Genomic DNA, 15,594 nt, shown 5'->3' on the forward strand with positions numbered 1-15,594 from the left:
ATTTAGTGGAATCATCACTCTATTAGGAGATAAGACTAGCTCATAATAATAAGAACAAATTTTTTTCAGGCACTTTCAATGTGTCAGGCATTGTCTCTGTGGTTCCTCAATAACTGTATTATTCTCATTAATCCTCTAACAACCTCAGAAGTAGTTAACAGCCACATATATAGAGTCCACTGAGGAAAAATCAACTTCAGTAATACCAAAGTCTTACTCCAGGCCCTACTCTTGAGGACTTTAATATAAACTGTACTACAGCCAAATCTGCTGCACTTGGTTGTTGTTTCATGTTTATTATGCAAAACATTTAACATCTCATTACAAGGTTAGGCTCCATTATGAAGCAGACAGGAAGGCTGGCATTGGTAGACCTTGACAATAAAGGTTATAGGGTTGTTTTTTAATGGCAATTCTGTATTTTCAACAGACTTAATAGTGTCCACTACAAAAGATCCACTCAGGTTTCAACTCAAAGGCAGATTCAAATACTATTTCCTAAGAGGGCTCACTTTGTTACAACCTCAACTATGCACTTTGTATCTTCTATCTTTTGTTATAGCTAAGTATTTGTGTGCATCTTACTTCTTTACCAAATCATAAGTATTTGAAAGATAAGGGTCTCATTTAACAGATATTTACATTTCCCATAGCACCTAGCACATGCTCAAGGAGTAAATTTGATAATAAACATTTCCAGCAATTCTGCAATTGCATACTATAATTATTTATATCCGATTGGCGGTTCACAAATTTATAAAAGTTCTCTTAACCTTTCCTTAAAACTTGTAAATTTCAATGACTATATTAATTAGATTTGGAAGATTATATAAAAAAGTCATATATACTTTGACCCATGATTAAGCAGACCTTATTATTTCATTTGATATCACTGACTGTCATTATCATTCCTAAGCTGTTATGATTGTGCCTCAAAGTTCTGGACATTTACGATTCCTAAATGCCATCAGCCATCACTGGTATCTAACCTGGCACAGCTCAAAGGTTCCAAGTACCTGGATTTAAACCCAATTCTACAAGCTGACTTCATTTACCAGTTACTTTACAAATGTGAGCTCATGTTACTTCTTCTATCAGAAAGGCAGTAAAACTTATTCTACTTCCTTCATGGAGTTGTTTTAAGAACCAATGAGATGGGTCTTAAATATTTTAATAGATTCTAAAGCATATAAATTATGCGTCTATAAAAAATGTGTAAATTTATTAACCCCCTTTTTAAAAGTTATATACACCAGGTGGGACAGAGCAAAGGATCCTTTAGGATCATCTAGTAGTGTTTATTTGGAAACACAGACAGAATAAAAAGCAGAACCATATTGGGTGAGGAGGAATTGGGAGAATGAAGATGGATTTTCCTCAGGCTTCTTAGAACACTGCCCCTCCCAGGGAGGTCCCAAGTTTGAAAATTACTGATCCTCTCATATTATAGATGCAGTAACTGATGCATCACTAGCTTCCCTAAGATTGTACTATTTTGTTATTGAATATGGACTCTATTATAAAGTCCCTGGATCCCAGTAGAATATTCTTTCTATGTAAGTAAGCAAACAGACTTCATTTTTAGCAGCTGTTTTAGATTATTCAACATTATGAGAACTATAACTTTTCTAAACATTTTTAAACTGAGAAAACAATTTTTTAAACAAAATATAAGTATTTCCAGACTAAGAAAAACTACTCGAACTGTAAATAATCAATTCTATACTAGTAGGATTAAGAGTACTAAAGCTCAAAAACCTAATATGTGGATTTTATTTTAGCCATCAAATTTCCAATCTTTCCCCATTAGGTCCTTCTGCAAGGGGCTTCCCAGAAAAAAACCTGGCCGCAAGCTCACGAGCAGCATATTGGAAAAAGGCTACTAAAAATAAGAGACTATGTATTTAACCAGTTTGTCATAAATAGCAAATAAAACCCAATGGACTAAAACTAGTAGAAAAGCAAGTCTCAAATTAAAAGCAATATGTATGAAGATGCAAGGGAAAAATAATTAGAAATTTAAATGCCATAATTCAAACAAATCCTACTGAACAGTGGGTTTTAGTACTGACCAGCTTCAATCCACCCCTCTTACTAAGCTCCTCAGGTTCTTCCTTTTTGTTCAAGGAAAGGGAAAAAATAAAGGTTCAAATAAATCACCTTCTCAGGCCCCCATCTCAACTTGCTCTTCATAGGGATTAGTTCAGATCAGTTGAATAAAATTTACGTGTTCAACAAATAAAAGAAGCAACCTAGAGGGTCCTACACATAATAGCTTGGGATTTTTACTGTAGAGAGAAAACTGATCTACTAAAGAATTTTAAGCAGAAATATGATATGAACAAATCTGCATTTATTAGAGTCCACTGAAACAAACAAGATGAAGAATAAATTGGACAGACAAATCTAGAGTCAGGGAGACTGGTGAGGAGGCTGCTGCTAAAGAGGCATCAAAGAGGCCAATCAAAAGACTCTCTGACTAGGGCTTCCCTGGTGGTGCAGTGGTTGAGAGTCCGCCTGCCGATGCAGGGGACACGGGTTCGTGCCTCAGTCCAGGAAGATCCCACATGCCACAGAGCGGCTGGGCCCGTGAGCCATGGCCGCTGAGCCTGCACGTCTGGAGCCTGTGCTCCGCAACGGGAGAGGCCACAGTGGTGAGAGGCCCGCGTACTGCAAAAAAAAAAAAAAGAAAAACTCTGACTAGAGTTAGGGAGTTAAGGAGAGAAAAAAAGAATGACTCCTAAGTTTCTGGCTTGGATAACCTAAGAGTACAGTTATCCATATGGGCAATCAGAGGAATACATGGCAATGTGAGAGAGAAATGTGGAGCTTAAGTCACCATCAGACATTAAAGGGACCACTGGAAATGCCAGTATTTAAGGGACATGATCTTTTTTTTTTTAAGGGACATGATCTTAACCTGCAAAGGATGCTAAAATTCAACATTCCCCAGCCCATCCACCAGGAATCCTGGAAATCAGTTTCCAAAAGGAAATGTTAGTGGTGTTCCATGCTCAGCAGAAAATTCACTAAATATAGGTAATAGGAGATATTTAGTAAACCAGGTAACAACAAAAGCCAGACTGCAATGGACTGAGAGGTAGAAAGTAAATGACAGCGAGTACTTCTTCTAGATATTAAGGTGAGTTCTTACATATTTGATTTGCTGACCCCCCCTTTCTCTTTGATTAGACATTTACAAATCTGAAATTTATCCCATTACTTTTAAACTATCCTATGACAAACATTTCAAGACAGTATCAGAAACAACTTGAAATGAACAAACTCACACTTATCTCCAGTAAGACATTTCCTGCTTACTTTCTAAAATATCAACTAATTAACATCATCAGCAGGCTACTTATACCAAATAGTTTATTGACAAATTCCTATATATGGTTCCCAGATGCTCAAATACAAAATGACTTTGAGTAAAATGTTTCTTCGGGACTTCCCTGGTAGTCCAGTGGTTAAGACTCTGCTCCCACTGCAGGGGGGCGCAGGTTTGATCCCTGGTCAGGAAACTAAAGCTCCTGCATGCAGTGCAGAGCAGCCAAAAAAAGAAAAAAAAAAAAAAAGAAAGTTTCTTCATCTAAGTGTACATTCAGTCCAAACACGGTGACACGAAATGTGACTGACAGGACAGAATTAAATCTGATTTGAAAAGTTTAGCATAATACATTAGGCTTATCCAATGAACTGTGTATTAGAAATGTAATAATTTAAACAAAAACGAATTTGGATTGAGCATGTGGGAAACTAGTATTGAGTCAAAACATCCTTTCATTATTACATACTGATTCTGTAGATCACCCTTGGTGTCTTCTTAGTTCTGTGGTCTTCACAGCAGATTTAGCTATATCATCTCTTGTAAAATAAATACTCAACTTACTTAGCCTTTCCAAAAAAATCAAAAGATCAAGACAATTCCACGATACATGAGAAATTACACAAATGTTCCCCACTGTGAAATATATAAGTGAAGTATAACCTTCAAAATTAGGATTACTAACAATATAATCCCAAATACTGCACTATCTGAGTATAAACAAAAGATTTTAAAAAGTTACAAACTAGGATGCAGAACTGAAATAATTTTGGTTCAAAATCTAATTCTAGGGCTTCCCTGGTGGCGCAGTGGTTGAGAGTCCGTCTGTCGATGCATGGGACACGGGTTCGTGCCGTGGTCCGGGAAGATCCCACATGCCACGGAGCGGCTGGGCCCGTGAGCCATGGCCACTGAGCCTGTGCGTCCGGAGCCTGTGCTCCGCAACAGGAGAGGCCACAACAGTGAGAGGCCCGCGTACCGCCAAAAAAAAAAAAAAAAAAAATCTAATTCTACTGCATAACAGTACCTCTTTCAGTTACGAATTTTTTTCCCATTTAGAAGGCTCAAACATTATTTGCTGAATAAACAGCCTTATTTTTGTACTTCAGGTAAGCTGAATTCAAATAAAAACTCAGTTGGGTTTTAAACTGTGTACATTAAGCAAAATACCCATACGAATTATTCTAAAACTAGTCAATTCTCAAGTATCCGCTTAAAAGACAGAATTCATCCATCAACTCTCCTCCTTTCAGTTAGTTTTCTCTGTGGCATTAAAAATGCTTTTTAAAAAATGAACATTCCAGATCTCAAAACCTTTCTTTCATCCCAGTGGTGAGACCAGAGGACGAGTAGGAACTAGACAAGTGAAGAGTGGAAAAAAGGAGGACAGGTGAACAACTCAAGCTGAGCCACAGCAATTGAAGTAATTCAAAGGAGGGGGAGCCAGGTGAGTGATGAGGTGGGTAGAGATCTGAGATTTAAAAAACTAAGGATTAGAGATGAAAGTCAAATCTACAGAACTTTAATAATTCTTAAAACAGTTTGGCTAGACATGAAAACTATCAATCTCACAAAGATCTCTCCTTATTGCTTTAGGGCACTTCTACTCTTACATTAACTCAGCTGTTTTGGGTGCTTAACAAAGTATGACGTTTTAAAACACCGTGGCCTTTAAAATGAGGCAATTTTGTAAATTTCATGAACTTATCAGGTTAAAATAACCATCCTAACTTTCATCCAGTACTTTATTTCAGAAATGGTATTTAATACTCTGTAGATGAAGCAGAATTAACCTAATCATAAAAAACTCACCTATCAAGGAAGTAAAGGTGCATAAACACTTAAAACTACAATATTGAATTTGAAGGACACTACGAAAATGTAACGAGGGCTTCCCTGGTGGCACAGTGGTTAAGAATCCACCTGCCAATGCAAGGGACACGGGTTCGAGCCCTGGTCCGGGAAGATCCCACATGTCACGGAGCAACTAAGCCCATGTGCCACAACTACTGAGCCTGCACTCTAAAGCCCACGAGGCACAGCTACTGAAGCCCGTGCACCTAGAGCCCGTGCTCCGCAACAAGAGAAGCCACCACAATGAGAAGCCCGCGCACTGCAACGAAGAGTAGCCCCCACTCGCTGCAACTAGAGAAAAGCCTGCGTGCAGCAATGAAGACCCAACGCAGCCAAAAAAACCAAAACCAAAAAACAACTGGTAACAACCTGTGGGTTATATACAAATTTGATCGAAGATGATAATCAATATTAAGTTTCACAGGATCACATAACTATGCATGTTGGCAGCTGGTGAACTGTGAAAGCTAATAGAGCCAAAGGGCAAAAGTACAGGTTAATTTTCAAAATATGCATTTAAAAAAATTAATTAATTGGTTGATTTTTGGCTGTGTTGGGTCTTTGTTGCTGCACGCAGGCTTTCTCTAGTTGTGGCAGCGGGTGCTACTCTTCGTTGCGGCGAGCAGACTTCTCATTGCAGTGGCTTCTTTTTGTTGCGGAACACAGGCTCTAGGCGTGTGGGCTTCAGCAGTTGTGACTCATGGGCTCTAGAGAGCAGGCTCAGTAGTTGTGGCACATGGGCTTAGTTGCTCTGCAGCATGTGGGATCTTCCCGGGCCAGGCTCGAACCCGTGTCCCCTGCATTGGCAAGCAGATTCTTAACCACCGCGCCACGAGAGAAGCCCGAGTATAGTAACATTTTGAGAGAAGCTTTGCAGTGAGGGTTGGATTTGTTTGCCTAATTGGGGTTTGCTCCAAGGGAATGCCTGTAGGGGATCCTAGATGGTGAAACTATCGTACCATTTCTTAAAAAAAAAGAAAAAGTCTCCTAGAAATTGTATATCTGTAAAGAGAAAGGGGAGCGTGACTTTTAAAAAAAATCTGCTACATTTTCTACATGTATGACAACTGGTAAACAAAACTTGGATCTTAAGAAAATAAACAGTTCACTTTGTTAACTACAATTTACCAAAAACTTCAAAGACAAATGATAGGTGCATTTCAAGAGATAAATGACAGACCCTAAGTCTTCCTGCCATTAGGTTCCTTCCCTGCTACTGATCCCGTGCAGTGTCACTAGCATTACTCTTTCCCTGACCATGTCACTCTTCTCAGAACATTTTTATCCAGATGGTGAGATGAATGTCAAATTCCTTAGCATATTTGTCTTTCCATATTAGGACCCTAACATCCTTTTCCATCTGTCTCCCATGAAAACATTCCACCGTATGGTCTGTTCCAGTCACATAAAAACCACTTGTATTTGTTCCACCTGAAATACCACTCCAACTTTCCCTACTTTTTTTTTTTTTGGCTGCACCGCATGGCTTGCGGGATCTTAGTTCCCAAGGAGGGACTGAACCCGGGCCCTTGGCAGTTAAAGTTCTAACCACTGGACCACCAGGTGATTCCCAACTTCTAAGAAAAGGTAGGTCATGCTCTCCTATCCCCATTTTAATATACATTTTCTATATGAAGTTTTCCCCCAATACTCCAAACCCATCCTGTCAGAAATAATCCCTATCCTCTGCCTTTATCTAAAACATTTAAAACTTATCAGATGGGCTTCCCTGGTGGCGCGGTGGTTGAGAGTCCGCCTGCCGATGCAGGGGACACGGGTTCGTGCCCCGGTGTGGGAGGATCCCACATGCCGCGGAGCGGCTGGGCCCGTGAGCCATGGCCGCTGAGCCTGCGCGTCCGGAGCCTGTGCAACAACAGTGAGAGGCCCACGTACCACAAAAAAAACAACAAAAAACCTTATCAGAGTATAACTCATGGGAAAACTGTGTGGATACGTGTACTACCGACTCCACCAGACCCTAAAGGCTTTGAGAGCAGAAACTGCACCTTGATTCATCTTTACATTCCAAATACCTAAAACTTGGTGGGTAGTCATGTTTCTTGGCTCGAATGAAAGGTGCTCCAAATGAAAATAGTGACTACCCAATTCAGGAGAATCACACAACTTCAAAATACGCAAATTTAACTCATCACAACCCCTCCCCTCATCCACATCCATACACAAACACTTCTCTAAGTATTGAATAAATGACATCCTCACCAATTCTGCTACCCAAGCTTGAAACTTGGGAATTACCCTTGATTCCTCTATGGCAATATCCTGACACTAATTAATTAATCCCCAAGTTCTGCTGACCACCCATGTTCTGTCAAACCTTTTCACTTCTTTCCGTGTACTAATCCAGGCCACCCTCATCACAGCTGGAATTCTGAAACAGTCATCTCACTGGTCTCCCTGCCTATTTTCCCCTGTTCCTTTCCAAACCATTCCTCGCTTTAGTCAATCATCTAAGGTACAATTCTGTCCATCCATTTAAAAGAGTTAAAAAAATCTAAACTCCAATAAGCAGTAACTCCAATAAATCCTGCAAGATTGGCCCCTTGCTCACCTCTACAGTTATATTTCTTGCTATCCCCCAGATAGACGAAATTTACAGATTCCATGACAGACCATCTCTTGTTTTCAACCTGGGCTCACTCTTAGAAACCCTTTATCCTTCAAATCCCAAGATCAGACACTGATTTCCTCAAAAAAAGCCACTAGAGCAACAGTAGCTACAGGTTAGGTACCCGTTTCTCCCACTGTACACCGTGCAAATACAACACTGTACACTGTACATATACAACACTGGTCACATCAGACTTGAATGTCGTTCTTTCCCCTCATCTACAAACCCCAGGAAGGAAGGGCCCATGTCTTTCTGGATCACCAGAGTATTCCCTGTTTTGAGATGAAATGCCGGGCATACAGGAAACGTTGGTCCAATACAGGACGTTGGTCCAATACAGGACAACTGGCAGCTTGTCAACTCTTTTAAACTAGTATTTTTCAAATTGTGAGTCACAAGCCATAGTGGGTCATGAAATCAATATAGTGAGTCACAACCACCACTTTTTTTTTTTTTTTTTGCGGTACACGGGCCTCTCACTGCTGTGGCCTCTCCTGTTGCGGAGCACAGGCTCCGGACGCGCAGGCTCAGCGGCCATGGCTCATGGACCCAGCCGCTCCGCGGCACGTGGGATCTTCCTGGACCAGGGCACGAACCCGTGTCCCCTGCATCGGCAGGCGGACTCTCAAGCACTGCGCCACCAGGGAAGCCCACGACCACCACTTTTTAAAACATGAAATGCAATAGAAAATATCAGAGTATTATAAGTAGTAAGGCTAGGTAGGATAAATATTGTTTGCTCACTCGCTGAGACAGGGTCTCTGGTTCTCCATGTAAAATGTAGTTCTTACTTGGGTGTGGTCAAAAAATATTGAAAAGCTCTGCATTGCCCCTTCTACTTTTCTTCCTCCTCCTTTAAGAAAGTCTTCTTTTAAGACCCAGATAATGCACTTCCCTGGTGGCACAGTGGTTAAGAATCCACCTGCCAATGCAGGGGACACGGGTTCTAGCCCCGGTCCGGGAAGATTCCACATGCTGCAGAGCAACTAAGCCTGGGCTGAGCCTGCACTCTAGAGCCCGCAACCCACAACTACTGAGCCCGCATGCCACAACTACTGAAGCCCGCGCCTAGAGCCCGAGCTCTGCAACAAGAGAAGCCACTGCAACGAAAAGCCTGCACAACGCAACGAACAGCAGCCCACACTCGCCACAACTAGAGAAAAGCCCGTGCACAGCAACGAAGACCCAACACAGCCAAAAATAAATAAAATGATTAAAAAAAAAGACCCAGATAAACAAAAAATAATGCTCAACCACATGATTCTTTAGAAAAAAGCCATTATCTTGATCATTTCCAATAAGAATAATCTTATTTCTCATTATGCCTTAAATATTTATGTTCATTTCAATTACTTACATATACAAGACTCCCCTATGTGACAATATATATACTTTTATTTTAACCTCTGCTGCCATATTCTTATACTCTCAAAAAACTTAATCTTTGAGTAGATGATGTATACGCTAACTCTGCACCTTAAAAGTAAGGCTCTGTAAGCCTTACTTTTAAGACCACTCTCAACTTCACACATTTTGTTTTCCCTTTTCCCAATCTATCTGTATACCCATTAAAAAAATCCAGCACTGCTTTTTTGGGATATATTTAGCAGTAAAGTTAAAAACAGTTAACACTTAATGAAAACATACTATGCTGCAGCAAGCACCATCCTAAGTATTTGACAAAGAATTCTCATTTACTATTCCTTACCACAATCCTACAAGGTAGGTCCTACAGGTGAGGAAGCTGAGACAGAGAGATTAAGTAACTGGCCCAAGGCTCACAGGTAATAAAGGCAGGTCTGGGATTTTAACTCTACTAGTCTGACTCCAAAACAAATTCTCTCACCACTCACTTTTTTCCAGCAGTTTAAATTTTATACTCTCTCTCAATTACTCCTAATTGCCTTTTGGGGCATTTATTTAAAAAGATCTACATCTAGGGACCTCCCTGGCGGTCCAGTGGTTGAGGCTTCACCTTCCAATGCAGGGGGTGCAGGTTTGATCCCTGGTCAGGGAGTTAGGATTCCACATGCCAGGTGGCCAAAGAGCCAAAACATAGAACAGAAGCAATGCTGTAACAAATTCAATAAAGACTTTAAAAATGGTCCACGGGCTTCCCTGGTGGTGCAGTGGATAAGAATGTGCCTGCCAATGCAGGGGACACGAGTTTGATTCCTGATCCGGGAAGATCCCACATGCCGCAGAGCAACTAAGCCTGTGTGCCACAACTACTGAGCCCGTGTGCCACAACTACTGCAGCCTGCGCGCCTAGAGCCCATGCTCTGCGACAAGAGAAGCCACCGCAATGAGAAGCCCACGCACCGCCATGAAGAGCAGCCCTCACTCGCAGCAACTGGAGAAAGCCTGCGCGCAACAACAAAGATCCAACGCAGCCAAAAATAAATAAATAAAATTAAAAAATAAAAACGGTCCACATCAAAAAAATCTTAAAAAAGAAAACAAAAAGATCTACGTCTAAAAACAAATGATATCCAAATTGTTCAGAAGAGCTTAAAACCTCAATGTTTGTTCTCTTAAACATTTTTTGAGACCTGAGCAATAAAATATTTTACCATTAAAATTTCAGAAGAAAATTACCATCCATTTCATGAAAAAAAATCATCTGCAAAAGCCAATGTTTTAAATACTTTACACGTGGCATAATTTAAGTTTCAACTTGCCCATTAATTTCTCTAATGCTTGCCACACTAAAAAAAAATTCAACTTCAGAAATTCTCTAAAGAGGGACCCTAAAATTTCAAAAACACACAAAACAAGTTGTCTTATTTTTCCATTAATTGTTGGGTGTAAGAACTGGCAGAATAACTCTTGAATTGTTTTTGTAAATATACCAGGAAGAAGCATTTTACACTTCCACTTGTATCTGCAACATTCTTCCTACTCGTTTTCTTTCTTATTTACCACTTAATGTCCTTACAAAAACACCATAAGGCACTAATTTTCAACTTCTCGTTTTAACCCCCCCCCCCACTTTATAGAATAGACTAAGGAAAAGGTAGAAAGCAAAGTAAAACAGAGAAAACAATGTCGCAACCAAGGCAGAAACCTTTTCCTCCCTCCCCCCCATCATCCAATCACTGGACATGCGAATATATTTCTTACCTCTGTAACAGAATATGAACTCCAGCTGAAAAAGGGAACCCTTGTTGTAACACATACAAGATTTACAACGTAACAAGTCACCTTAACTTACTATCCACCACAGATAGCTTTCTTGAAGCCCTATAAATGAACTTACAAAGCCTTGAGAGTAAGCAACTGCCAGAGTTCGAGACACTTAGTAAAATGTTTTGCAATTTAGCAGAGAGGTCGGCAATACCTCGCTGGACCAAAGAGCGGTAACTCAAAAACTTCAGAAGCAGAACTCTCATGTAAACGCTGATGCCCGAAAAATAAAATTAAAACACAGTATCACAGGTTTAAGAGCTAACAAAGAAATGATCTCCAAAAAAAAATATTCTAGTTACATGACAAACCACTAAGACACAATGGTGTTGAGAAAGTAAAACTGACATTTAAAAAATCCTTGCCAATTGAATATCACTCAGCCATAAAAAGAAACGAAATTGAGTTATTTGTAGTGAGGTGGATGGACCTAGAGTCTGTCATACAGAGTGAAGTAAGTCAGAAAGAAAAAATACTATATGCTAACACATATACATGGAATCTAAAAAAAAAGGTTCTGAAAGTGTAAAACATAGCTAGTGGGAAGCAGCTGCACTGCACAGGGAGATCAGCTCGGTGCTTTGTGACCACCTAGAGGGGTTGGATAGGGAGGGAGACGCAAGAGGGAGGATATATGGGGATATATGTATACATATAGCTGATTCACTTTGTTATACAGCAAAAACTAACACAACATTGTAAAGCAATTATACTCCAATAAAGATGTTAAAAAAAAATTCCTGTCACAAAAAAATCTATTGTGTACACTAATCTAGTGGTCAAAATGCAGATGTATCTGCCCTGTGCCTTCAAAATGAAAACGGGCATAAAATCCAAGCCAATTTTGACACATGGGTACACAGCAGGGCCACAAAACCATACCAAGACCATAAGAATCTTTTACCCTACTAAATATGCCAGATCCTAATGCCGTCACACCTCTTTCCAGAGTCTGTTCTTTCAGCCCATACAGCATCAAGTGTTCACAAAGCAGTGACAAAACATGTCCTGTGAGCAATGAAGGCAATATATCATCCTCATCATTCCACCACGCAGGTGATTATCAGAAACAGGTTCAAGAAATATTTGAAGGACAATGTATTAACTATTCTGGTCAATAATTTTACCAAAAAATTTTTGCAAATGGTTTTTATGATGGGGTGGTAATGGAGGTGGCAGGACAGAAAGGCATTTGATTCCTCAAACAGTTTTGATCTAACCATGCCAAGTTAAATAGTATTTTCAATGTATCAAGTGCAAAGATTGAAACAGGAACATAAAAATGCAAAAGTGGTAAGTCTTTCTCCCCATTCTAACATGTAAAACTTAAATGTAATTCAAATTATTTTTATCAACCTAGAAAATTTTTAGAAGAATCTTTGAAAATTAAATAAGTCATTTTTATTCTGTATCAGTGGATAACCTTAGAAAACCAAATTTTAGGATTTAAGTACTAATTTGTTTTGTAACACTTTAGTTTAGCATGTCGACCCAACTGGGTTCCAATTTTCTTTCCTATAAAACTGGAACATGCAAACACTCTTGGCAGGTACACTTACACTACTAAAACTGCAAGCCTCCATCATTTAAAAAAAGTTTCTGGAGTCTAGAATTCTGGGATAATTTTGAACAGTTCTAAATAAAATTAATCAAGTACGAAGGAATAATTTACATTCACATTTACAAAATATGCGGCAACTCAGAAGTAAAAATGTAGAAATTACAAGTTTAAAATGTAATGTTTTAAAAAGTGAAGAGTCTCTGTTAAAAGTTGACTGCAAACTTATACTACACAGTGCTAGATGCAAATAAAAATCAAAATGTAATGGTGCCCAACTTGAAGTTCACAGGGGGACAGTATATTCTTAATACTCATTTCTCCCCTTCCCCCATCAAAAAATCCAAACTGGTTAACATTAAAAATTGGATACCAAAGAATTCCTGGAGTAGAATCTTAAGGGGGGTGGGGGCAGAAAAATCAACTTACACTACAAAATTTAGAGAAAGATAAACTCTTAGGACTAAGACTGAATTAATCTCAGTGCTGAGGGTTTTATATTATAAAAACCCACTTGATACATTTAGCTCTGTTACAATGATTCAAAGATATTTCAAGTAGCAAAACAGTTTCTGTGCATTAGTCAGGTGAGACAGCACCAAAATGAGTTAAAAGTTACCAAATACACAGATCAAATATGGAGACTGCAGCAGTGCACCTGAACAGAGATATTTGAACAAGAGAGCACAGCCTCCCTTTCAGACCCTGCATTACTCTAAGACTAAACTGTTCAAATCAGGAGTCATCAAAACAGTACAAGTAAAAAGTTTTCTCTACAATATTCCCAGTCACTGGCTAACTCAAATGTAAAATCCATTACCATATTACACAAAAACTAAAGAAACAAAACAAAAATCTACAGGTGTCTAAAGGTGATCTAAAAGTCCTACCAAGTGACATTTTAGTAAGTACAAAGGAATACAATACTCCATATGTGTATGAATTCTGAGGAAAAAACACAGGTTTTAAAAAAAAATCCCTGAAGACTACAGAAACTTCAAGGAATGAGGACAGATCAAAGTTCATGTACTGCCAACGTTACACGCCTGAAGCAGAGGAACTCTGCAAAAATCCTCAATCTTTGCAGGTTACCTTAAACTCACGATATATCTTTCTTATAAAAGCAAAGAATCCAAAGCATTTGCCATATCCTTACGTTTTTCACCCACAGAAACGAGCCTACTTAGAACCACGCTTCTTTAGAAGTTCTCTACAAACTCAAAGGGTACATTTAACTCCATTATGCACTCTCACTGGCAGATGGAGGAATGACGTTGAGCCTGATTTCTCAGGGAGTTAAAGAGATGCTCCGTAGTAAGGGGGAACATCTTGTAGACTGTCAGATGGCCAGCCATTCTTCATCTTCATTACCCTGATGCTATCCTGATGGCCACCGACCTTCTCTTTTGCTGTCTTAGTATCAAACTAACTGTAAGAAGGGAATGATGGAAAGAAGTCTCCCTGAATTTCTCTTGACAAAAGGGCTAGTCCACAAATGAGTGAAGTAAAAAATTTGGAAAGCTTTTTAAAACTAAAATCTGGACCTCCACATATGTTTAAAGTGTAAAAAAGACAAAACACACAAATACAAAACCTACTGCACATTTAAAATTCTTGTACTATCAGTTCATGTTTGCAGTTCATGATTGGGACTCTTTCAACTTTTAATCTTGATTTCCAAGTACATAACTCCATAAAATCAGTTAGTCCCCCATCCAGCCCTCCCCAAAGAGAAAGTAACTGCAAACTGCAAAGAAAATGCCTCTGTCCTCTCTCCCAACCTAAAAACCCCAGAGTTTCAGACGTTTTGGTCTGGCACCAAAGAAATGAGATGAAAAATGAACAGCGCTCCATATTGATTTTTAAAGCAAATGGGGGTGTGGGGGGGCGGCAAAAAAGCTGGGAATGGTAGATAAAATAATTCATACCAAATTTCGGGTGTGACGTTTAATTTCACGTCAAACCTGAAATCCTGGATCACACACACACAAATAAATAAAACCAAGATTTTTTTATATCCTCATCCTCAACAGAAAATCTCATGTAAAGAGAAATTCTTGAAGAGTAGAAAGCAGAGGAAACGGGACAAGTACGATCAGGAAGAAAGGATTCACCATTCCTCATTTATCAACAACAGAAAAAGTAAAATTGCAAAAAAGGCCCTTACACTCAAATGCACTGGCATTTCCAAAATTAAACTGAATGGGAACAACAATAAAGGCCATTTCTGCAGCACCACTCAATACCTCTAATTCCAGAACACATAACGATATGACACAGTATTGCAATAAATGTATTAGGAAGGAAAGAAAATGGTTGGGCTACTGGACGCCTTCGACCAGTTCATTCAAACACCTTTAAAATCAATCAAGAGGCAGAGAACTAGGAAGAGAGAGAAAGAAAATATGGACGAATAAAGCTGCGAGGAGAAAAGATTAAGGAGGAGGTGGAAGGCCAGGGTTCCCAAGACTAACCTGTGCCATCGCTGGCGGACGCCGAGAGGGCCGGAGATGAGAGTTTAGGCCGCTTGGCTGAAGGCGGCCCCGGTTCCACCACATTCTCGGCCATTTTTAATTCTTTCGGAGATACGGGCGAGGAAAACGAGAATCCCCGGGAAATCTCTTCTTCAGGCCTGGGTCCCCGCCCGGATCCCTGGGGTTGGCTTGGGGGGCTCGGCCGGCCCCCGAAGGGGGTGGGGGAAGTTCCTTTTTCTCTTCGCCGGATCGCGGTGGCTGAAGAGGGATGCGGGCTCGATAGAAAAGGTAGGGGCAAGTGCGAGGGGCCGGGCCTGAGCCCAGGCCCGGAGGAGGGCACAGGCACACAAATGCGCCGAGCGCGTCCGCTGCGGCGAATCCCCGAGAACTCGCGGCTCTAGAGGCGCAGTCCCCGGCCCGCCACGGCCGGCCCCTGCCCAGCAGAGGTCTCTCGGAGCTCCGCCGCCGCCATCAGCTTCTTCCTCCTCGGCGCTGTCCTCCTCCTTCTCATCGCCACAAGGAGGCGGGGGCGAAAAGGGGGGAGAGGAGGAGGCGACGAGAGACA

General features: G+C 40.4%; 1 protein-coding gene across 1 annotated transcript in view; it reads right to left on the reverse strand.

Annotated features, from left to right (window-relative positions):
• EP300 (EP300 lysine acetyltransferase) overlaps positions 1 to 15,588 on the reverse strand; it is a 75,662-nt gene extending 60,074 nt beyond the window's left edge. Inside the window, exon 1 of the mRNA XM_024737410.1 lies at positions 15,030 to 15,588. Within this exon, the coding sequence (XP_024593178.1) occupies positions 15,030 to 15,123 (94 nt within the window). The 5' untranslated portion in view covers positions 15,124 to 15,588. The remainder of the gene's footprint in view (positions 1 to 15,029) is intronic.
• Positions 15,589 to 15,594: the final 6 nt, after the last annotated feature.

Source organism: Neophocaena asiaeorientalis, unplaced genomic scaffold, assembly GCF_003031525.2.
Source record: "Neophocaena asiaeorientalis asiaeorientalis breed wild unplaced genomic scaffold, Neophocaena_asiaeorientalis_V1.1 scaffold242, whole genome shotgun sequence".
Taxonomy (NCBI): domain Eukaryota; kingdom Metazoa; phylum Chordata; class Mammalia; order Artiodactyla; family Phocoenidae; genus Neophocaena; species Neophocaena asiaeorientalis.